Here is a 26,042-nt window from a genome sequence, read left to right on the forward strand (position 1 = left end):
GACGAAGTAACGTAGTTCTGATATACGTCGACGTGTGACAGTTTGGTAAATCAACACATACGTCTCTTCCTTTTTCTCCCTTCATGTATGCCAGCTAGCTGACATGATGATTGAATAGAGTTTGAATGTTATAAGTTTGAAAAATGCAGGGCAAGTGGGGCAAGGGAAAAGAAATGATGAGGAGTCATGGAAAAGTTTCAAAATGTGTGCGAACCCTGATATTCCACTAACACTGCAGTTTACATGTAGCCGTGCACGCTCTGATTAATGGGCCCTGACATTACGTTTATAACGTCAAAATAAAGAAAAGTGGGATGGCTTGAGCTACTTGTGCCATTTTGCTGCTTTACATAAAATAGGATTTTTTAAGGTTTCCTGCCAACTGGAAAAGACAAACACAGAAATTATGCATACATTGTGCGATTAGATTAGATTTAGTTTAGACTTTACTCTATTGTCAGAAATAATTCTGAAATCGATCTTGCGTCCCAGGACGTCAACTGTTTCACATAAATACACACAAATAAAAAAGAAAATAAAAAACCTCACTTAACCAAACAACAAAATCATCCAACAAACATTACAAATCACAACAGACATTACAAAAAGTGGATGCAGTGCAACATATTACTCATTACTTATTACATCCAGTGTTCGACTCACGTTCACTGAGGCTACTTAGAAGCCGTACTGTGATTGAATTGATTGACAGACTGAGGAACTAAAGAATTTCTTAACCTTGTCTGTCGAGCCTTTGGGACTCTAAATCTCCTGTGTGATGGCAAAAGCTGATATTCTTCAAATAACGTGTGAGAGGGATCAGACGTACTATTACCAACCAGAGACAACGTTTTTTGTTATACACTGTTTGAAAACTTGACTCAAGTGCTTAACCCACAGTCTTTGAGCAGACATGCAGCAGTGTAGCCAGTTTAGTTTTAAACTGAAGACAACCATACTGCATCACACTCTGGATTATAGATTAGAAAAACAACAGGATCTGTTTGTTGGCTCCAACTGATCTCAGTCTCCTAAGGAAATAAATATGTTGTTGTGCCCTACTACAAATATGATCTATATCTATTGATCTACTGGACATGTAGGATGTTTTTCAGACTGCTCATGTTTTATATGTTTACTGGTGTGTGACTGCATCAGTCAGCCATGCCCTTCAAGATAACTGACGGTTGTTGAGGCGTGAGCTTGTCCCTGCAGCCCACTTCGATCTCTCAGGGTGAAAAGATGCGGGTTGTGTTTGGAATTGAAATTGGGTGTTGGTAAAATCTGATAAGTTGATTTTACTTTAAAAAAAAAAAAATCTAAGAAACCGATTGCCTTGAAAAATGTAAGTAAATATAATTATTAGTATTAATTTATGTTTACTTTGTATCTCATTGTTGAGTTTACTTTAAATTAAGTCGTATTTCTTGATTTTGTGAAGTTGTTGCAACTTAAAAATGACAATTTTAATCAAAATAATCTCAGTTTTAGCAGCTTAAGTAAAACAAGTTTACTGTGCTATATATCTGTATCACGCTGGCTGCAAACAAGTCAGTCATATTTATATTTTCTTAAACATGTTAACAAAACAGAACTTGCAGATCTTTGATGATGACCAAGTTCAGTCAGACTAACTTGGTTTACTGAAGTTGCAAACACTTTGAAAGAACGAGGCAATTCCTCGTGTCATTTTTAAGTTGCAACTTTAAATTAAAATTATACAAAATTAAATAAAATACGACCAGATTTTGTGTAAACTTAACAATTAGGTATAAAGTTAACATAAATTAATAGTTATATTTACTTCTCTTTTTCAAGGCAATTGGTTTCCAAGGCTATTTTATTTATTATTTATTTAAAATCAACTTGTTGGATTTTACAGTGTAGCCACAAGGAGTCTTCTGTGAAATGTCTCCAGAAATGGTGTGAATACTTGTGGCTCTTCTGGAAAAAAAAAAAAAACAACCTTCGTTTAGGCTTTCTTTTTGTTTCAGGAATCTCCCTTCAAAATCTGCCCTGTACTCTCTTTCTTCTCCTGTTCCCTCTCCCTCTCCCTCATTTACTGCCTCAGCCTTCGTCTCTATCTACAGCTGTCACCCCCACACACACCCCTCTTTATCGCTTTTTTGTTGTGCTTTTCCCCTATGTCATCAGTTTCTTTCTCGTCCTCTCCCTCTTCATGTTGTCTCGTTCCCATCTATCTCATTTACATGTTGTCACACTTTATTCCATCCTCTTTGCAAGAGCCCCCTTTTGCTTCACATCACTTTATCGGCAGCCGTTTTTTAGCCTCACCACAATCTCTGTCTTTTATTCCCCTGTGTACATCCCCCCCTCCTCCTCCATATCTCTGGTCATTAATTTTTTTGTCCTCTTCTTTCTATACATCTCTCCACCCACTATCCTCTCCTGGCTAGACTCCTAGGCTGGGTGATGCTGAAGATGTTTCCCTCTGTGTTTGGAAGTATTCAAGTTAACCTCAACCATCTGCCGGCTTTGCACCGAGCTTCACAAGAGGTACAAGTATCCATAAACACACACATACATTATGCAAACCCTTTTTTTTATATATACTCACAGATGATTAGATGTGTTACCATAAACTGCTACTCAACTCGTCCTACGAAACATGGAAAGTACACTTTGTATTTACAACACAGATACGACGATGTTGTGGCTCCGCACACATCCACACTCAGGATGTGCTCAGCCGTCTAATGAGATGGTAAACAGCTGCAACCCAGTGTGTACACAGCCACTGTTTCCTACATTTCAAGGTAGAATATATGAATATGTTTCAGTGAATTAAATGTACGATTACTTTTAAAAGTCTGTAAACAAATACCTAAAAGTTCCAACTTGTTTTGTTGTACTTAATTATTGTCACTTTTCACTGAAGACAACACAACTCTAATTACATGGCTGACTAAATAAATACAAGTAAATAAGTCTGAGCCAGGCTGCTGTTGCAGAGTTCAAGATGGGCATGAATGAATCCAGTGAAGTATGTCCTCAGTTTAGATCTCACTGAAATGCAGTCGATTACATTCATGAAGGCAAAACCACCGAGAAATTATTCAAGTGGTGCTTATAGTTTTCAGTGGCTGTCAGCTGGTTGTCAGTGCATATTCAGGATTTTATACATCATGTCAAGATTTTCCCTGCTATTAGAAGGTAGAAGAAGAACGTAGATTTATTAGTCATTTTTTAAACAAAGTTATGTGTTAAGTGTTTTTTTTCGCAGCACCTAAACTATACAAATGTAAAAACAAATTGGGGAGCATGCGCAGGGTCTTGGTCTCTCGTCTTGCACCCTGTGTAGACAGTCAGTAGATATGGGCATTCATATGGGGGTTTATCCATAGTCAGTTTATCACATACAGTAGATGTCAGTCAGCTTGCCCCCAGTTTCCACAGATCCCTAAAAAGTCTTAAAAGGCATTCATTTCTTTCATCTAAAAACAAGGCCATAATTAGTATTAAAATGTCTTAAATCAATCTTCCAAATGTCTTAAACATTTTTAAAACATTATAAGGATTGATTTAAGACATTTTAATATGAAAACATCAGGAGGAAGATATTACATTTTTCTGATATTGCATCGTGAAATTTCAAAATAATTTGAAAAATATAATTTTTAACAATTTACCAAATTTAACTACACAGATCAGGTTAGAGGAACCGACAGCACTCACCTACATTTACCATCCAATCAAATGACAAATGAGCAAGCTATTTTTTTAAGGCAAACTAAATAGATGCTTCAATATTTAATAGCATATGGTCATTGTTTTACACATATTTGACTCTAGAAAGGTTTAATATTTCCAGCATTTTAAGCAGATTGTCTAACTTTTTAACTAGATCAAAATGTTTTATGATTAGGTAAATATTTCACAGAAATTGTCCCTAACTGTAAGTGATTGTTGTCGGTTCATGTTTTTTTTTGTTTTTGTTTTTTTTGTTTTTTTTGGTTTTGATTATTGTAAAATTGGCATTAAATTTTACTTCAAGTGGCATAAAAAGAATCTTAAAGAGTCTTAAATATAACTTGCCATAAGCTGTAGGAGCCCCGATTGGAGAAGCAGGCTGGAGTACTGACACATAAACTAAGCAGTGTGCTGCTGTGGGTTTGGGTCAGCAACAAAACATATTTTTACCACCTAAAAAAGTACCACCTAAAAGAATCATTATCAGTTTAAGTGCATGCTTTACTGAGAGTATTATCACTGCTTCACCTTTCCTTCCAAGCCACTAGACTCCAATGACAAAAACACTGAGTTTTAGCTTGCAGAAAACAGGAGCTGCTGGTCATCCACTGCCTGGCTCGGTTAGTTTGCATTATTATGTGACTTTGGTGAATCTAACCCTTTCAAACTCCAAAGTCACACAATAAGACAAACTACCTGTTTTAGGCAGCAGCAGACCAGCAGCTCCTGTGTTCAGGGCTGTTAAAGGCTTCATTTTCCTGTTGAAAATCACTGTCTGGCATTAAGATGAAGCGCTGAAAATACTCTCAATAGTAGCGAGTTTCTATGGTTACTCTGACTTTCTCTGGAGTAGAACTTTTCAAAGCATGAGAAAATGTTGCACTATAAGCGTCATGACTCACACGCTGTTCAGATGTTTTGTTGAGGATTTTTATTCTAGAGAATAGAATTCAGTGAAGTTGTCCTCCTTCTGTTTTAGATTTCATTTTATTTTTTATATTCTTTTACTACAAATATACTTTATCTTTGTAGTGAGTTTGTGATTATTTTACCAGGATTTCTTTATCAATATGGCTTTAGGTGATCTTTTCCTTATTACAGCTGATTACAGCTCATTTGGGGCGTAGGAGGCTCATGGACCATTTGCAGAAAGAGCGAGTTCAAATCCATCAGAAGAGTGAAACCTCAAAGCATGACGAGGTGGATGACATGTGACAACGTGTGGAAGAACCGATCCTGTTTGTTTAACCCACATTTAAAAAGAAAAGATGAGGTTAACACTGTACATCAACGCTTGTGGTGCTGCAAAGTGTTTCTGTGTTCAGAGCGGAGTTACAGATGACTGTGCGCATCATATCTGGGGGATAACGTCAGTAAATTCAAGTAAAATACAGACTGTGCTTATCCCATGTGAATACGCTGCAGCAACACAGACATAGGGAGGGTAATTTCTAAGTCACATGAGGTCTCCTGGTAATACTAGTCCTGTGCAAATAGGGCTTTAGCTGTCCTCATTCTACTGTTTTATTTACTGTGCACTGATTCATTACCAACTGATAAACCGGAAACTCCGAGTCGTTTGAGATTTCTGGGACAAGTTTGCCAGATAGCTAAAAGATGATGAACATTGAAATAAAGTAAAAAACATGTTTTTGTTGTGGCTTTAAAAGACTCAATACTTACACGTTTTGATATTCCAGCACTTTTATTGCAGAAACGTCTTTTTTTTTTTTTTTTACTGTAGTAACACGAGCGGATCCGCACAAGTACAATCATGTTTTATCTCCCTCCTTTTACTCAGCTTGATATATATAACTGAGTTTGAAATATTAGCTTAACAAAATTCTACTTCAAAGGCCGCATACTGTGGAGAATAACAGCTGTTGTTGACCTTGAAATAAAAATCTGCACAGTATGTTGTCATCTTCTACAGTGCACACAGTTACTTTAACATACTGTCCACGTATAACCTTAATCTTTGTGTGCATTTTTATAACTCCTTCTGGGTTTAAATTATAAATGTATTTTCCGGACATCCTATTCTCCTGATACTATCTGAAGCTTTGCTTGATTATAATATTGATTGAATATGTGGCCACAGAATCACTCTCCTAATCCGTGCACCACCTCTGCGCAGCCCGACATTGTTGTCTTAACGAATGACAATGTGAAGATTCTTGTTTATCTAAAGCTTCTTTTGTCCTGTAATTCAGGGATCTCCGCTGGTTTATGTGCATCTGCGTCAGAGCGCCGTGGACTGTGCTCTCATCCCTCTGGTGCTCTTCTGTCACAATCTGAGAGTCCCATACACTGTCTGTCCGCTCCGCATTAGCAGCTCCACCATAAGGTATCATACACACACACACACACACACACACACACACACACACACACACACACACACACACACACACACACACACACACAGAGGCATACAAGTAGACATATAATACCTTCCCCCTTACAAATAATGCATTCAGATACCCTTTTTTCCAGGCACGAGGTGCTAAATTTATCAGTTGTATTCATATTCAGGCAGGTCAATCTAATTTAAACACAGTGTGAAGATGCGTCATTGCTGCAAGTTTCTTAAATTATTATTGCTCCTGACAACCTTCACTCAGTGATCAAGCGTAACCTTGGTGCCTCATCCTCATCTTCTTGGTCCAGTCTGCGTAATCTTGGTTTGATTTTTTTATCAATCCATGAGTTTTAAAGTTCACAGTGAGTTGCTGACTCGATCAATTTATTCTTCCAAGACACATAGGTAAACGTAGGTCTGCTGTGTCAAGAAATGATCTACAGATTCTAATATATTTTTTTTAATCTCAACACGTTTGGACCAGAGGAGAGTGGCCTTAAATGTGATATGTTAGTTGTAACACGCACATTTTTTCCTGTAACATAAACGTAAGGATGCACGATTGAATCAGTAGTTCATCAGTATCCGCAGATATTGACTTTTTTTTTATTGACACAGTGAACATGTGCAAAATGTCATCATGACGTCATGATGCCAACATGTGGCCAGAGCAGCAGTAAACATCTGAGAAATATCAACAGGATTCTTCCCAGTGATAATTTTCGAATGTGAATTTGTATGTTGTGGAGCTCAAATCCCCACGGCTTTCTGCATGCATCTGTTCTCCAAAAGTTAGCATAGTTTTCACATGTCATGTATGCTAATTTTGGTCTGTAAGGGGCGCCAAAGCACAGGTGCATCCAGCGGCTCATTTGTAGCATGTGTTACGTTTTTAACTGTCCAGATTTTTGAGCAAAGCTCCATTACTTAACTTGTGTATGTGATGTTATTCAGGTGCAACTTGTACGTCAGTTGTCTTTCAAAAAAACGTGCAAATATAAATGGAGTTCGAGGCTATAGCATAGACTTTTAATCTTAGTGACTCTGGGTGTTTCCTCGAAGACCAGTCAGGGGTCAATGCGCTGTACACACAGGCCTTCCTGAAAAGCATCCACTCTGTGTTTAGACAGATGATATTCAATTATATTCTAAATCAAATAAGGGTCGTATAGAATTTTTACAACTTCAATCAACTGGCCAACTCTGTCGGTGTATCAGTGTATTTGCAATCAAGGAAGGATACAAATGTGCCAGCGGCTGCATCTGGAAAATTTTAATGATACCATTATGTCTTATATATTATCTGATCACGCTCTTGGTGTGAAATCAATGTAGAGACTGTTGCTTGATGTTTATTAGCCAAGAAAACTTTTTCTTTAATGCCATTTCTTAGCTGTGGAACTCACATTGTTTCAGCATCACAGGCGATTACTTCGTAACAACTGACTGTGTCGACTTTTGGTTAAAATCCTCTTGTTTTGTTTTCTCTATCGAAAAAAGATGAAAAAATCTCTTAGAAAAAGAGGGAGACAAATGTTTCCATTTGTTGACAAATGTTAAAATTGTGGTGACTCCCCCTAACTGTAATTCTTTTTTTAGCTGCCTTAAAAGATCTACCTAACGAACACAACACCGGCGCTCACAGATATGTTTTCCTATTTAATGTGGGCAAAGCAAACAAAAGCCAGCGCACGTCAGCTACAAAGCCATTGTCGTTAGGACATGTTGACACTTACAGTGGCTTTGTAGCTGAAACGCGTTCGTTTTTGTTTGTTTCACCCACATAAATACAAAAATTTATCTGTGAGTGCCAGTGTTCTGTTTGTTTTGATCCTCGCCACAACCATGCACCAGATACATTGTTAAGAATTGGATCCGTGCTATTCTTCAGCATTTATAAATCTTCCTCACAGCGTTAACAAATCCCCCAAAATGCTGCTACAAGGCTCAATCCGACAGATGGTCTCATACAGCCTTATTAACTTCTCTGCACTTGCTTTCTGTTCATTTTATAATGTTGGTGCTAACTCATCGAGCCCTACATGGCCAGCCTTTACAGTGTATCATGGGCCTTCTGCACCCCGACATCACAAGCCGTGCTTTTAGGTCCTCTAACCACGGTTTTCTTAGTGTACACGAGACACAATATAAGACTCGGGGAGTTTGTGCTTTCCAGTCATCAGCCCCGAAGGTTTGGAATAGTCTCCCATTACACTTAAGGTGTTTGGACTCTGTAGACATTTATAAGAGGCAGCTAAAAACCCATCTGTTGGGTTTTTAGGCAGCATGTGGTTTCTTATGTTTTAACTCATCTTACGTCTGTTCCCTTTGTATATTTTATCTGGTGTTTTCCTTCGTTTCATTTATTTGATTTTATTTCTTTGACTGTGAAGCACTTTGTTCTGGCGTCTGTGCAAGTTGCTGTGTAGTAAATAAACTCTGCCTGCTTGCTTACATTATTAAATCAAAAATGTCTGAGATACAGCTTCCTCTATTTATCCTGTAGATCAATCCTGCAGAAAGTAGGCGTGATCGTCCTGCCACCCTCTGCACTGACAGAGCAGGATGCTGAGAACAACAGTCTGTACGCTCCTGTCATGACCTCCGTAAGTCTGACATGTGTTTTCATGCTTTTAAGATAAGGCAGGATGTGACAATATTGATGGTGCTTGTAGCTTTATGAGTTTTGAGATAATGATAAACTTCTGAGTCAGAGTCGAACACCCAAACACAAAAGTTTGCTCTTCACTGGGGTCAAGACAAGAAGTCATCATTCTTTCAACAAGATTAAGAGCTGACGGCTGTGATAGCGGCTCTGAAAGGCTGTACTTAGGCACAACAGCGCCATGAGCTGAATACTAACCTCAGAAGGCAAAAATGCAGATGCTTGCAGGTTTATTATTCCCTTAATCATTATTCATTGAAATACAGAGGACCATCTCTATGGAACAACTTACCTCCGTCACTACAGTCAACATCTACTTATCTAGTTATTTAAAAGGGGAGGTATCCCCATAAGCCATTCTTAGCTTCTAACCTCTCCTGCACAATCTTTAAACGTTTCAGTTTCTGTCTTTTCTATACATATGTGCAAATACACTAAACTAAATTATCTTTACTATGTTAAGCTAAATGTCTTGAAATGTATGTTGAAATGCGATGAAAGTGCAGGTATTCAGTTATCAACTAAAGTTTTTGACAAATTAAAAGCTAAATGACTTGTCATGAGGTTCAAAGTCATTTCAAGTTATCCTGAGTGGACCATGAAATGACTGTATAAATAATTACGGCAATGTATTCAATAGTTGTTCAAGTATTTCACTCAAAACCACTAATGTCAACTTCATGATGGCGCTAGATGAAAAGGTCAGAGGATCACCAAACTCAGTGCAGTGGGATTAACCCTTTGGATAATTACCACAGAATTATCACAGCAAATAGAGCAATGTCAGTAGTCTGGCTAAAAACCTAAAATTTATTTATTTATTTATTTATTTGTCAACTGAAGATGCTGTTGGAGTCATCAGTGAGGCAAATGTAGCCATTAAAAAAACACTTTACCCACAAAATACATTTTGTATGTTTTTATATCAGTTGGCCACATTTTACAACAACAAAACTATATATATAACATCTTTTTACAAAGCCCATTATCACATATTATAATTAGCCTCAGAGGCTTTACACCATACGACATCCCTCTGTCCCTCACAGCAGATAAAGAAAAACTCCACAAAAATAATTCTTTAACAAGAAAACAAAACTGTAGAAACCTTTGAAAGAGCAACTGAGGTGGGATCCCTCTTTCAGGACATGCAGAAAACCGATAGAAAAGAAGAATAGAGAGGGAGGAAGAGATGCAAAGCAACAATAACAACAGTAACTAATAGAAAATTATAAATATTAATAAATGTAGGTTGTGATATGTATATTATGTATATTTCAAGCATATATAATAGTGTATGTATGTGACAATAATAATCATAAGTGTGTAATAATAGTGGAGTTATGACTAATAATAATGGCAGTAGTAGTAGGCATCAGGCAGGACCACAGTATCAGCACAACCACGACCCGCAATCCGGACGCAGCACTCAACTCAAGCAGGAATATCCAAGTCTCATTTATCCAGTCGTATGCTCAGTACTTCCCAAACACCTGATTTTTGCTAAAACTTTACAATTCGAAATACTTCCTCATACGAGTAGCGTGGCCGAGTAAGCATGTGCATTTGAGCTCTGCTTGTGTATTTAATAAGCAGAGTTAAAACGCACATGCGACTCGTTCGTGCCTGAGACTGTATGAGCAAATGTATATGTTTCGGAAGTTCAGAGCATATGACCAGATAAATGAGACTTGGATTATACTGCATGACTTGCATGAGAGTTTGTAAACAGATGTGTCAACATAGTTTTGCTGTTTTAAATGTAGACCCCCTTTTACTTCAATTCGTCAAGAATTTTCTTCGTTTTCGTATTCCATGTTCACCTGGGAGGCGTGCGAGTAAAACAAAGTTTTCTTTACAAATTCAACTTGACATGGGGTGAATAATTGAAATACAAATTACCATTTTGTGAGTGAAGTAGTCCTTTTACCTCGGTCAGAGCTTGTACTCAGGGACGCCCACGTTTTTCGACCAACAACCGCCCAGAGACAGACTTTCAGTTTTAGATTTAAGTATACTTAAATTGCATTACTTAAGTTAAGCACAATAACTCCCACACTTTTTAGCCATCGAAGACTTTTAACAACTGTTTTCACATATGCAAATGCCCCCTTCAACAGTAGGAAGCTCATTCAGGTTTCATGCACCCTTCCCTGAGAGTCTCCAACCATTAAAAATACCCTGTTGGTTCAGACCTCTCCAGCCTGACAGTTGGAGCAGTTCCTCATTAGCTGCATTTGTGAACCCACAAACAGTCTGTTTACTCGTCGATGGGAACAAAGCACAGGGCCATGAATCAGAAAACTCGTTGCTAATGCATTTTGCTGAAAAAACCTTTTAGACAGCAGGTAATTATATGAAATTGCAGGGTAAGCAAAAGATACCTGTCCTTGTAATTTGGCTGTTTAGCGTTTGTGCATACGGTTCAATTCATACTCACACACAGACAGACACACTTTCCATCGCACTCCACTGTGGAGTGTTATTACGGTCAGCTCCTCAATCAGAATACAACCTGTCTTTTCCCTCTTCTCCCTCATTCCCCGGCCTCATCCCACTCTCTATTCATTCTCGAAATTACCAAGGGGCTTGAGTATTGCCACAGAGATTGCAGCTTTGGAGTTGGCTAGAGTGACAAAGCAATGAGGAGAGGGCGGAGAAACAAGAAGAATGGTGGTTAGTTTGATTGTGTTAGCTTGGCAGGTCTGAGCAGGTTGTTTCTATTTTTATGAGATGGTAATTTGTATTTTTTGGCCTTATTTTGGAAATTGATGTGGTCTGTATTCATGGCTCCCTCCTCCCTCTCTTCTCTTCCATCTATCATACTTTTCTCTAGTACCCTCTTTGTTTTCGTTCTCTAATCTGGAGTCCCTATTTACTTGATTTTTGTCAGTGGTGGATGAAGTATTCAGATCCATTACTTAACTTAAAGTACTAATACCACCCTGTGAAAATACTCACACTGTTACAAGTAAAAGTCCTCAATTTAAAATGCCACTTAATTGTAAGTAAGATTGTAAGTAAGTAAAAAAGTAAGTAAATCCAATCAGGAAAATATACTTTAAGTATTAAAAGTAAAAGTACCCAGTGCAGAAAAATCTAAATCTAAATATTAAATAAAAAAAATAAAATAAAAAAAACTAAAAAAAAAATTAAAAAGTATGACACCCTTAACTTTAAATTATCAAAAATGAAGAAAAAAAATAAAGTGATAAATAAATAGAACAAACCCCCCAAAAAAACTCAAAATTATTTCAAAAAAATCTTAATTTGTGAAAAGGACAATAGTACTATTTCCCTCTGCAATGTAGTGAGGTAAAAGTATAAAGTGACATGAAAAGCAAATACTCAAGTAAAGTACAAGTACCTGAAATTTGTACTTAACAGGATGGTTCTGGATTTTTGAAGTCTGGCTGTATAAGATTATTTTGTAAAGTCAGTCATGTACAGTAGCTGGTGGTTGGCGCGCTCCCAGTTTATAGAAACAGACGGGGCGAGCACCCCACAGCGGTTGATTTTAAAACCTATTGTAGCCACTTTAAAAAGGGCCTACCTGAAAAAAGCAAAATCAGTCTAGGTGGACGCTGTATTTGGAGTGTTTTCCCTGTTTTACCCCGCCATCACACAGCCTGTCCTTCGGCACTACATTTCTCATCTGCTGCCGGTCAGCATGTTGGCTCAGAAAGTGCTGTTAGCATCTGTTACGTGATCTGACTGAAACTAAACTTCCAGTTGAAAACACTCTCAATACAGCATCCACTTAGACGGATATTGTATTTTTTAGGTAGGTGTTTTAAACACGTTTGATATCAACCAGTCTATACAGCATGGTAATGCTGAGCTGCGGGGTGGCTTCCCATCTGTTTCTGCAAACCAGGAGCCCGCTGACTGCCAGCTATTGTATGTAACACACTGACTATACATAAGTATCTCATACAGCCCCACTTAAAATTAAAAAAGTAACTACAGTACTTGAGTAAATGTACTTTGTTACATTCAACCACTGATTTTTATCATTGATCAACACCTGCTCATCATCTTCCTGTCTTTGAATCCAGCATGGGAGCTCTTTGCTGCTTTGTTTCATTTTGCCTGTTTAATTTAGAGGAGTTACTGGCTTTATGAAGATGTATATTGTGCTATACAGCTCAATAAAACAGCTCAGCCTGGCATTAATTTCCAAGACTACAGCCTCAGTGGAATATAAGCAAGTTGTTTATGAGTGACACAGCAAGTAGTTTGTGGGGATTTTTTTCACTGACAGTTCATGTGACTAAGCATATTGGCTGTGTGTGTGTGTGTGTGTGTGTGTGTGTGTGTGTGTGTGTGTGTGTGTGTGTGTGTGTGTGTGTGTGTGTGTGTGTGTGTGTGTGTGTGTGTGTGTGTGTGTGTGTGTGTGTGTGTGTGTGTGTGAAAGCAGGCTTGTTTATTGGTTGTATTTCAATGTTAATAGACCTTTATTGTTTATTGAGTGTAGGCCTGCTCAGCTTCCGTTCAATGGTAATTGAATTTTCCGTGTCTGTAAGGTGAGAACAGTACTTGGGGCGAGGGAAGTATGTCTGAATGTCATGAAGTGTCCCCACAGTGCCTTTTTATTTCTGCTCTTTATCCTGCCTGCTCCATGCATTTTGACTTCTCCTCCCTCAGCTGCCCTCCTCGCTCTGTTGCCTTGCCTCTTTGTATTCCCTCCGAGGTCTGCATCGCTATTGTGCTTATGTATATTTTAAAAATGCATGACAGGCATTTTATGTTAATTGCTCCCCCACTGCCAAGACTTTCAGACCTTTGTCTCTGCCATCTTCCTCTTCCCTCCCTGCTCAGTTGGTACGTGAGCTGCTACATGAGGGCCAGGCGATAAGTGTCGGTGTGTCAGCAGAGTCTGGCCGAGGTGGCCAGTGGCTGGCTCGCATCAGACAACTCATCAAAGAGGGATCTGTCCCCGATGTCAGTCTGGTCCCTGTGGGCATCTCCTATGACTGTCTGCCCATGGCCAACACACAGGTGGATGTTGTATAAACACACACACACACAGACAAACATCTCTAACACCATCTCTAATGTCCTCAGGAGCCAGAGAATGGGTCGGGTCTAATGTAGGGGTTAAGAGTGGGGTGAAAGGGGCAGATGCACAGCAGTGTTTTTAAAACAAGTTGGTTATTGTAGTTTGGGCTGATTATCAACACATTCAGCAGTTGGAGCTGCAGCAGAGTCTGTAAAACAACAACTGCCACAATTCCCATCAAAGTTCAAGACATAATTCAGTTAAATCTCAACACACAGACATTATGCACATATTTCTAGACTCAGTGTCACTTCCACTTCCAGAGGATCTCAGTATCTCTGATGTGTGTCTCTAATGAGCATCCATAATTCTCCTTAGACATTAAGGAAAGAGGCCTCTCTCTCATCAATGTAATCCAGCGATAGCTTTCTGTACATCCATGGGTACATTGCAAACAGGAAATGCTAATCACTAATTCACTTTACTTATAAGGACTCCAGTCTGCTAAAGTGTAAACAAATGTAGGCTAAAAAAAAACATCAGGGCTCAAGCTATAGCCCACAGCGTAACTCACTGAATCTATGGCAACAGTATACTTTCTGTTTACATCTCCCAAATTAATATGGGAACTAGGGCTGTAACTTATGATTGTTTTTAATATTGATTAGTCTGCTGATCATTTGTTTATTAATTTATTAATTGATTGTTTGTTCCATAACATGAGAGAAAATAGTGAAAAAAATGTCTTCCAGGTTTCTCAAAGTCCTCGACAGTGTCTTTAAATGTCTTGTTTTGTCAATCCAAAACCCCAAAATATTCTGTTTAATATGATATAAAACAGAGAAAAGCAGGGACTCTCCAAATTACAGAAAATGACAGCAGCTTTTTCCACCATTTTTGCCTGAAAAGTTACTTTATTATTATTAGTAGTATTATTTATTAATTGATTATTTGGTTATTTTTCTGCCAATCACTTCATCAACTAATTGTTGCAGCTCTAATGGGAACTGTGGTTCCAAAACTTGTTGCGCTATCTGTATTTTTGACATAACTATGGCTTTGAATAACTCTGTGGATAACGCAGTTGTCTCGATTTTGCCTGAGAGGTGCCACAGTGTCAATCTCTTGGTTCAGTGGGAAAACAAAATAGCCAGTGATGATCCCGAGTTCAGCTTTGAGAGTCTTGTTTCACAACTTTGCTCTCTCATTCCTCACTAGCCAGCGCTGGTTGATTAGTTGGGGTTTGCATTTCATTTTTTTCAAAGCAGGTGCGATTGTTATTAGTCTCCATTAGTCTTGCCCTCTGTTATCTGCACTTTGAGACGATACTGGAGAGTGGGTGTTGCTTTCAGTTAATTTGGCATAATAAGGTCCTCGCCTCATCATTTTGTTCTGTCATTCACCCACAGTGCACAGACAGTACTGAACACTCAGTTCTAGTCCACTCTCAGACTGACTGTTTATCATAGTGCTCATCCTAGATCTGCTCATTAGTGGTATCGCTGATGTAGTGTCCCTTCTAAAGGCATGGCCTCATTATGATACTGTCGCCAGCTCTCCGTATGTACCACTCTTATGATTGTGTGTGTGTGTGTGTGTGTGTGTGTGTGTGTGTGTTTGTCTGTGTGTATTACATATCCTCACAGGTTGGTTTAAGCTCAGTGTTGCGGTGGCTGTGGGCTCTACACTGGAGGAAACCAGAAGGATGTGTGAGGATCGACATCGCTCAGCCCTTTTCTCTCAAGGTACACAACAGAAAGAGCATATCATGAAAAGAGCAGCTGATTATTTACAGAGGCGGTTCCGAAAGTCAGGTTATAGACTGACGCTGCATTCACACTGGATGCTGAAGCGCCGCCAAGTGTGCAGATTTTCCATAGAGCGCTGCCCGCTTCCTCTTGGCGCCCATGTTGAGCAATCACTCCGCTGAAGGCTCTCGATCTGCAGTAATAGCTTCAGCAATAGTTCTGGTCTATTTTTTCTGTCCCTGGCAATTTTGGAAGGAAAACACATTAAATACTCTATTATGATGATATAAAGTATATATTAGATATGATACCAATTATGTCAGTTGTGCCTAAACACAGAGAGAGAGAGAGAGACAGAGGCAGACACACACAGACAGACACGCACACAGAGATGCACACACACATTCAGACACAGCCAGAGACACACAATCAAGCAGGGACAGAGCTGTGTGATTAGAAAGGAGTAGAAAAGGACAATCACTGCTGACCAGCACAGAGAAATGCGCTCCTGGTGTGAACTGCCAGGCGACTGCTGAAGGGCGGCTGCACGATGATTAACATATCGGGGAGCTTCCGCGTCGAGTGTGAACCTGGCGTAAGGCTGCGCTCACATTACAGGGGTTAATGCTCAATCTCAATTATTATCCCTCTGCACCGACAGCAGCCTTGGCTGGAGGCATTATGTTTATGGGTTGTCCGTCCCATTCTTGTGTTAGCGGTATCTCAAGAATGCCTTGAGGGAATTTTTTAAAATTTGGCACAAATGTTCACCTGGACTCAACAATGAATTGATTGATTGATTTTTCATGGTCAAAGTTACTGTGACCTAAAGAAACATGTTTTAGACCATAACTCATAAGAATTCATACACTAATTATGACAGGATATCCCACAAATGTCTAACAGGATAAAATGATGAAGTGATGAAATTATATATCCATGACGTCAAAGGTCCACTTCACTGTGACATTATAATCTTCTGCAAAAACACTTTTCTGGACATTATTTCACATCATTTTCTCAGAAATATAAGGGGAGTGCTGTCTTTTTTCTTGATTGCTTGCTTTTATCTGTCTGGCACTGTTTGACTATGACACTAAATTTTAAGATCATGGTGTATCCTAAAAATGAAGATATGGATCGATGTTTTCACATTGCGTCAGTGATATTGAAACATTGATCATTGAATCAATACATCAATTAAGATCAATTCGGGAGCTTTGTCATTGGCCAAAATTTGTTTTAACAGAGCCAGCATTTGCACCCGGTTGTGCAGCATAGTTATACTGTCTAGGAACAGAAAGACATCTGAATAAAATGTAATATAGTTAAAGAGAACCCACAAACTGCAGCTTCCAAAGTGACCATAAAGTTGAATCAGCAGATCTCTCAAACATGAGAGCATTATATCAATGCCATTTATTGCAGGACTGTTGAATAGGTGTACCCAATAAACTGGCAGCTTAGTGAAACTGAAGGTTGTCACATAGTATTAGTAACAGAAGAACAGGCTGCGGCAATAATAATTAAATGTTTGGATGAAAACTTTGTCTAATTTTCTACCCTTGGTTTAGCAGAGCACCATTGCTGAATGATTTAGAGATTCTACTGTGCAGCTCTATGAGAGTGTATGTGTGTTTATGTGTGTAGGAGCTGTGTGAGTCAGGGAGGTGCAGAGTAGATGAATGGCTCCCTCTGCAGGACCTGTTGCTGCCTGTTATCCTCAACAACAGGTAATCAAACCACCTGTGTGCACACCTTCATGCACGACTGAGTGTTTATACTGTACGTGAACAAACCACAATGGGGCACGGATTTGGATTGTGTCTTATCTAACATCTGTGAAATTGAAAAGTTACTTTCTCTTAAACTTTGATGATAAACTTTCCTCTAAACCTTGGATCTGGCACAGACACGATGCAAGCTCTGATGAGAGTTTTCATCCTCTTAGAGTCGGTCCAATTACCATCAACATTACACAGTCTGCCAGTGAAAAAGATAACAGAAAGAAAATAACATCCTCGCTCAATCTCTGCTTGGCTTCTGACGAGCAAAGTGGCTTCTCCCTTCCCATGTTTAATTCTTTGGAGAAAGCGGGATGCTTGGAAAAAAAAGAACAGCAAGAGTGAAATAAATGGGAAATGATAGATGAGTAGAGGTAGAGAGTGATAGTTAGATTGGATTGTTATCAGCATGTGAGCAGTTTTAGCTCTTTGTGTGTGTCTACTTCATTAACATCCTGTACTTAACAATACCATCCTAGCACACTGTGTGGAAACTAAAATCTCAGCTTTTGAAGATGCTTTTTTATGCCTCTGCACCGGCGATAGCCGAGGCCGGAGCCATAAAAAAGACGCTCTGTGTTTTGGTCCATATGTCTTTCCAGCACATTCTTGTGATTGCGATATCTCTCAAGAACACCTCAAGGGAATTTGTTTAAATCTGACACACACACTCATTTGGACTCAATGATGAACTGATTAGTATTTGGTGATCAAGGTCCCTGTGACCTTGTCTGCCTAATTCTTGTGAATGCAAAATCCCAAGAAAATCTTGAAGGAATCAAATCTGGCACTAACGTTCAAGTGGAGTCTGAACTGATAAGAGTTTGGTGGTCAAAGGTCAAGGTCACAGTGACCTTATAAAATGTGTTTTTGGCCACCTTTAGTGCCCACCTTAACACTGCTGATTGTAGAGATCCTCTGTGCTGCTGTGGGAAAGATGTTTGTGACTCATTCATGTTTTCACGGACATGGATGTAAACTGTACTGTGCTACTTGGCTGGTGCTGAGGCATAAAATCACGTGGCTGTATATCTAGTTTTGTTCATGTGTATAAGCATGTAGCAAATGTGAGGACTTTCATAATTAAAATTAAAAGTCCTCATATACAATCAGTTATTTTACAGAGGAGCACAAACTCACGGTTTATCTATTCTTTGTTTGAGATGAACACTGTTACTGTCTGTGGGACTTGTGTACTGACAGAGCCAAGATACGACACTCTCTCTGATACACGACTGTATATCTCCCTCACACACACACAACCACACAGCTAGGACGCATAAATAACACACTCATATCTCTCCAGCGGAGCCCCAGATAAGCAGCTCATAAAATGTATCGCACACACCTCCATTTTTGAGCAATGTAGCTGCTGTTTTATACGCTTGTATGCACCTAAAGTGCCTGAGTCTACAGTGTTATTTTACCCTCACTTACGTGTTCCTTTTATTTCCCTGAATTATGGTGTTAACTCATCCACTGAACTCTCATTATGGCCATTAAGACTTTATTGGAATTACAGCTCATTTTCCATCTCCTTACCCACGAATGTTATATAAACAGGGAATTGATCATAACAGAAATGTCCATGTAATATAATTAAATGAAGCCTTTCCATTTTTTCAGCTGAAGCAAATAATACTGACTACTTGATTACTACTTGATTTGTTGTGCAACTCTACTGACAATGAATCTAATTTACTGCAACACATTCTGATGACTTATGGCCAGCAGTGGGTCAAGTGGCGTAAAGTAGCTATGACAGGCCCCAGTGCACGCTAATTAATAGTAAAAGTAATAATGAAGCAAACACATATGATTAGGTGTATTTAAATATATATATGTATTTTACCAACAATGTGTTGGATTTTATAGATGATTGAGTTACTTGCTTACTACAGTCTCATTTTCTCTCTTGTCTTTTCTAACTGCTACTCACTTGGCTTGCAGTTGTGGTGAGCTGTCAGTCTTTACAAATCCTGTGCCTAAAGTTGATATAACGTCTGGTCTCGCCACATCATCAGGTAGAGACTTGACTTCTCACTACAGCGACACATATTGTGGCTGAGAGGTAATGGGGGTTGTCCTTTAATCGTAAAATATTCGGTTCAGTCCCTGGCTTCCCCATTCAAAAAATGACTCCTTATGGCTGTTTCATGAGTGTGTGAGTCCGTGTCAGTGTATAAAAACTGAGTAGCAGGTGGCGCCTTGTACGGTAGCCTCAGTCACCAGTGTATGAATGGTGTGAGTGAGAATGGGTGAATGTGACTCGTAGTGTGAAAGCTCTATAAGTGGTCAAAAATGACTAAAAAAGCGCTATACAAGTGCAGGTCAGCTTACCATATAGTATCTAGCAGTCATCACTACAAATCATATGTGACAAAAAACCAAAGAAAAAAAATTGTAGGTGATAATGCGTTTGGTCGCGTGTGTGTGCGCACATGCATGTGGGTGTGTTTCTCAGTCTGCAGTCAACAGTGCAAGCTACAAGACCAATCAGGCTCATATTTTGTGTTCATATCTAAATGCTCAAGGATCCCTTGTGTTTGGGATGATTCACAATTTGTGAAAATGCCTGCTTTGCTGACTGTTGTGTACTGTCATTGACTGCTGACTAAATTCTGCATACAATCATACAGTAATATCATAGAGCAAAGGCATTTCTGGAAATCATCTTGGCTAACAACAACAAGCCTTACTGACTGTTGTGGGCCACATTTTGATCTTTGTCATGGCTCTAAAACAGACATCCAGAGAAAACGTTGTCTTCATTTTGATTCAAACACCAAAGTTAGGCATAATTCGGAATGAATTAATTCCCATTTTTGTTACCTTCACTACCATCTTGACTGTCCAGAGCGGCCGCAATCAGCCCTAGCAGCTGCCTCGCAGCTTGAACATGGCCGCCTGGTAAAGACCTGCACTCTCTTAAGTGCACTTTTTTTAAGTTTATTTATAGCTTTGAAGTTTATATAGTTTATGCACACATATTTGATGTAAATTGCTAATGACTTCATCACAAAACAAAACTAAAAACCATGATTGAGATAGGTTTGGCTTTTCGAGGGCATAGATAGCAAATCTGTTCTTCTCTAAACACAGGCATTTATCCGAGGTTGCAATCTAAATCAGTTACAAGGGCCTGTTCTTTGCCTAGTGCATGGTTGGAGGGCCCCCTTTCTCTGTGGGATCGCCACTCCACAGGCACTAATGCAACCTGAAGCCTGCGCTGTCTTTATTTACACCCCTGAGAGTTTTTTTCTCCAAGATTACAGACTGTTATCCTTCTTTAAAGTTGTAATCCTCCAGATTTCAGCCCTGGTTGGTTTTGTGACATCTGTGATTACTGTGGCATCAGCATGTGTGGTTTAATACAGCAAACACGCAGCGTGCACATACTTCTATTTAATTATAACTCAGTTCCTTGCTGAGAAGTTGGAGGTGTGCAACCTGTCGCCTGCAGCTCTTCATCTAACGCCTCACTGTGGCTGCTCTCTCTTTTCATTACTCCCAGCAATATTTGAGACTAAAATGACCATGTTTTGGCTGTACCCCACTCAGAATAATGCCATTTGAATCAGATTTTCAATATGAATATTTGACCATTTGTTTGATAGATTTTTCATATGAAGTTTAAAGTTTGATAGGGGTTCAGCAGGACAGCAGCATTCATGTAATATAGTAGACAAGCTAAATGTGCGAACAACTGATCAATAAGTTCAACAACATTTTTTGATGACACTAGACATTATATTTTATGTTTTCATATTCCTCAGTGCATTTTGATATTTCTCGCTTTTTAAGATTTTGTGATTCTACTGTTGACTGCACATTGCACTACTTACCTGTTTATTCATTTACTTATTTGGCAACTCAGTGTTTTTTTATTATAATGTGTATTGTTTAATGTTCATTAGACCTAAGTACTTCATTTTGTTCGTCTTATGTATTTGCAAGGCTGGAATGACAATAAAGAATCCTTTATCAAACAAAAGCCAGAGATTGTATCGTTTTGCTGTGAATTCCTAAGCTGAAGATAATGTTATCTCATTTCCTTACGGTGCACCGCCTCTCCTCTTATTGGTCACTGCATGGTCTGTAGCAGTTTGCACCAAAGAGCAACATGAAAGTAAAGAATGCTCACTCCAAAACATTTCCAAAAGTACACAGTACACTGACTGGAAAGGGGGAAAAAAACGGCCACTTGACTTTAAACAATTTTAGTTGACTGAGAAGTCTCCAAATGATGATTTGCATCTTTGACTTAATGGAGCAGCCTAATGTTTTGCTTCATTTTTGCTAAACAACTGTGGTTAGTGCTAACCACAAATACATTTTGTTTCCTGTGGCGTCTTCACAATAAAGACCACCCCCAGTGTAAAGCTGTAAAGGATGTTTGGTTTGCATCAGCAGTAACTTGCACAGCTCTGATATGGTGTGAAGTGAGGTCACAGTAAACAATAGCACTGAATGTAAATATTGCATTGCAGAAAAAATGCTGACCATAAGTAGTATCAAAAGTGGGATTTGACTTCATCGTTCATTCTCTGACATCTTTCTTTTCTTATCTCCCTTTATTTACTCAAGAATGGAAAGTGTGTTTGGGCAGAGGAGGATGTCGTGGCTCCTGCCTGCTTCTCATTATGCATCTGAACTCAAAGAGCCAACTCATCCGGAGAGATCCCTCAGCATCGCCATCATCCTCCACCTCATCTTCTGTAGGTCCAAGATTATGTGCCCCTGCTGCATCATAAACAAATCTTTATAAGCTTTTGTTTTAATGGTATGCAAATTGTTTCACTTTATCTCTGAGTGTGTGTGTGTGTGTGTGTGTGTGTGTGTGTGCGCGTGCGTGCGTGCGTGTGCGCGCATGCGTGTGTGTCTTTGTTTGTTTGTTTGTTTTCTCTATTTTAAGCTACAACTTCCTGCACGGCTGCAATGTCCACCAGTCTGGTGTCCAGTCTTTTGCTGTACAGACACCGCAAGGTACATGCATCATCATGTGTTGGTGTGTTTGCTGAGAATTTTTTCCCCTCGGTGCTGTGGAAGTTAAAATCCGTCCCTGCCCCTCAAAGGATCCATCAATACTCTGAGAGGCTCATAAAGTGAAATGATTTTCCTGCAAGCTTATTAGAGGGTGACTGTGATTTTGTGAGTCATACCCACCAGTCTCTAACTGACGTCACCAGATGGTTAATGCTCACATCTCATTTTGGAACGGAACTTCTCCGTCCTTCTCCTCTGCAGGGTGTGAGCTCTTCTGCCCTGTGCCGGGATGTGGCCTGGCTCACCGAGGAGCTCTTGTTCAGGAACAAAGACGTCGGTTTCGCGGGAAGTTTAGAGGAAGTTTTACGCTACTCCCTCTCTCTGCTCGCCCCTCACCTCATCATAGCTGCAGGGCCGTCTAGGTTTGTTTTCTGTCTGTCAACAAAGAAAAACAACACTGATAAAAGCTGTACAGCAAATGTGTTTCTTATCAAAAATCCAATTTCCCTTTCAGTGAAGCCTCTGTCTCCATTACTGTCCTCCTTTTGGTCCATGTCTCCAAACTTTTAGGAAAGACCCTTTTATTGTGCCACGTCCATCTCTTGCTGCCACGCTTCACCTCACCCTGCAGGCTCGGATTGTCACACACACCTTTATTTTGGAAGCTGTTGGTGGTGAGTGACTTCTCATGCATGTATTTTGTGTACAAAACTTTTTTTTTAAAAAATGCCTAAATATCATCTTGAGACCCTGTGTTCCACCGGCTCCTTATTTTTCGTGGGAGGCCTTGGCTATGGCTCCAACTGTTGGCATGTCAGTATGGAAAATCAGTTCGAAACATGACATTTTTAAAGTTTAAGTACTTAATATTCTGAGCATTTTAAGGCATGCTAAGCTCTGAGCAGTGTCAGGACACTGTACATGCAGCAGCAGATTTTTTTACCACTAAACATAAAGAAAAAGAAAAGAAAAGAAGCAGCTCATCAGTGGCAGTGCAGCTCTTAAAGAGGTAGTTCACTGTTGGAAAGATGGTCTTTGGTAAAACAGGGCTGTCTGTTCAGCAGAAAGATGGAAATACTTTGAAATTGTTGCTACACGACCAGAAAAAATGGGCTTTAGCTCAAGCTGTACGATACCTACAACTACCAGAATGCTCTTTACTGCACTGAACCAATAAACTCTTCCACTGCTGGGTCACGTATTGCAAGTTGCTCGACTTCCAGTTGTGTCAAAATGTGTGACATGTAGAAATGATACATTAAATGCTGCACCTGTAATAAGTGAGTTAGGCAGCGGGACGGTATGGGACCACAATTCAACTGGAAGACACAGATTTACCAAAATCCAGGCCTTCTGCAGGTTACAGTGTCTGTTTTTGTCAACATCTTTCATAAGTTTAAAGCTTGTTCTCTCTTGTCATGTCTTTTATTGACATTGTCATTGAGCACAATCCCCGGGTTTGCAGTATAGTAGAAATTAGAGTTAGTTCTTGTGTGGCGATAGGATTGGAAACAGCATAAAATGTATGAGTAATATATGGTAATCATCTAATGGTGAAAAGCGTTATATCAGCTTATCCTTGGGCCAAGAGCTGTAAAATATAATGTTTTGTTTCTGCATATCATGCGCACAGGCAGACTAGGGTGAAGCCATAGATACGGTAGCCCTGTTTTAGTATTGTTAATGGGGTTAAAAATAATGTGGTGTTTTAAGTACAGGAAGCTACTTGGCCTGCATGATTCATTATTCCTGCATGACTTGTTTTGGTTTTATAGGAAGTGGAGCAGGTGGGCAGTGGGCTTTGTACTGCTGAAAGCCTTTGTGTATTGTAAATTAATTCATTGATGCCAACCTTATGCGCTAAAAATAGGACAAATCAGCTATACTTAGGTAATGATATTTTACTGTGTAATATCCAGTGGTGGAAGAAGTACTCAGATCTTTTACTAAAGTAGTAGTACAACAATGTAGAAATACTCTGTCACAAGTAAAAACTCCTGCATTCAGCATTTTACTCAGTACAAAACTATTTGCATCAAAATATACTTGAAGTAACAAAATAGTATTGATTATGCAGAATGATCAATCTCAAGCTGATGCAAGTTATACTTTTGGATTATAATTAGTGATGAATTAATGTCTTCATCTCTTAAATGTTGCAGCTTGTGAATGTGAAATTATTTTGATTTTGATTAATTACTTGCTTGTGATGTTTTCTCCCCTGGGGATCAATAAAGTCAGACCTTAACCAGTAATAATGTATAATTTATATATTTTGTATTATTAATTTCAATCTGCAAAGTAACAAGAAACTTCATTTATAAAATGTAAAAGAGTGAAAAGTGAAACTTATTTTCCTCTGAATTGGCTTGGGGTAGAAGTATAAAGTCGCAGAAAATGGGAACACATGGGGCGCCTGGTGGCTCGGTGAATGGAGCAGGCGCCCCATGTGTAGAGGCTGTGTCCTCGCCACAGCAGCCGTGTGTTCGATTCCGGCTTTGGGCCTTTGCTGCATGTCACTCCCTCTCTCTCTCCCCCATTCACACTTGTGCTGTTCTATCAATTAAAGGCAAAAACACCTAAAAAATATCTTTAAAAAAAAAATGGGAACACATGATTAAAGTACAAGTACCTCAAAATTGTTCTTAAGTGCTTGACTGATAATATTGTAGCAGTTCTGTGGACTGATTTAAGGACTTTAATGACCCTATCCTACACTCAGTGCAAAGTTACACACAGTGCAGCTCAACCGTATTTGCATGTAGACTGACTCAGTTGACGTTTTCACAGCCAAGCGCCCATCTGTGTGCCGATGGACATGTAGGTCTTAAACTAAGGTGTGTTCAGGCACATTATTGCCACATCACTATTTCAAGACAGAAGAAAGCAGTTGCAACATTTAGGAACAAAAACCTGGTCTGAAGTCAGAATGGTGAAGTAGTTTCCTGCTTTTTAAAGGGCACATTATTCTGATAATAAGATGCTCTTACATCAGCAGGTTCACTCTGCTTGTTACTGTATGAAATAATGCGGGTAGCTACCGTGACGTCATCCATTTGTTTGTGGACTCCTGTTCTGAATCCTCGTGTTCTGCATTTTGGCTGTTGCTGTCTTGGGTTTTGAGGACATAAGTGGCTGGAGGAGCACGGGGTGGATCTGGCTCACAGACTGTAGCGACACCTCACACACATCCTGTCACTCAAAGCGTCATCCCCCGTACAGTTTTCAAGAAGGGAGACAATTGTTAAAGAAACCACAACTGTTTTTTGTACCAGACTGTAAACTTTTTTATTTTTGCTGTAAAGTTGGGCATTTTAACATGGGGGTCTGTGGGGGTTGACTCAGTTTAACGCCAGCCTTAAGGGGCCATTAGAGGAACTGCAGTTTTTGGCACTCAAGGATTGGCTTCATTTTTCAGCCTCAGAAGCTGCCGCTTCCTTGGCACACACATTGAGCGTTTTCGCCGTCTCCTGACATCATTATATCCCTTCCTGAATTGTGTGACCATTCTAATGATGCCACAAGACAAAGACACGCTCCCTCCTCCCTCCTCCCTCACTGCTTTACTTGAGGGAACTTTTGTGGATTCTCGCTGCTGCCGTAGATGGTCTACTCGCATGCTTTCACTTCACACACGAGTAAATCTGTTTTCTTCCGCAAAAAATCACTGGCTTCTTTAATTTGCTGAATCCACAATTTAAATAACAATGCACCAGGTGCAGGTACACCTGGCCCAAAACACAGCCATGGTTTATTAAGGGACTAAGTGTAACCTTTTTGCCTC

At 39.4% G+C, this 26,042-nt stretch overlaps 1 protein-coding gene across 1 annotated transcript in view; it reads left to right on the forward strand.

The window, feature by feature from the left end:
* gpat2 (glycerol-3-phosphate acyltransferase 2, mitochondrial) overlaps positions 1–26,042 on the forward strand; it is a 149,827-nt gene that overhangs the window by 109,393 nt on the left and 14,392 nt on the right. The window contains exons 9-18 of the mRNA XM_042488786.1: positions 2,418–2,517; positions 5,925–6,058; positions 8,580–8,679; positions 13,560–13,739; positions 15,387–15,485; positions 17,139–17,221; positions 21,860–21,990; positions 22,188–22,258; positions 22,520–22,680; positions 22,829–22,932. Of these exons, the coding sequence (XP_042344720.1) occupies positions 2,418–2,517; positions 5,925–6,058; positions 8,580–8,679; positions 13,560–13,739; positions 15,387–15,485; positions 17,139–17,221; positions 21,860–21,990; positions 22,188–22,258; positions 22,520–22,680; positions 22,829–22,932 (1,163 nt within the window). The remainder of the gene's footprint in view (positions 1–2,417; positions 2,518–5,924; positions 6,059–8,579; positions 8,680–13,559; positions 13,740–15,386; positions 15,486–17,138; positions 17,222–21,859; positions 21,991–22,187; positions 22,259–22,519; positions 22,681–22,828; positions 22,933–26,042) is intronic.

The sequence above is a fragment of the Plectropomus leopardus genome, chromosome 6 (genome assembly GCF_008729295.1).
Source record: "Plectropomus leopardus isolate mb chromosome 6, YSFRI_Pleo_2.0, whole genome shotgun sequence".
NCBI lineage: Eukaryota > Metazoa > Chordata > Actinopteri > Perciformes > Serranidae > Plectropomus > Plectropomus leopardus.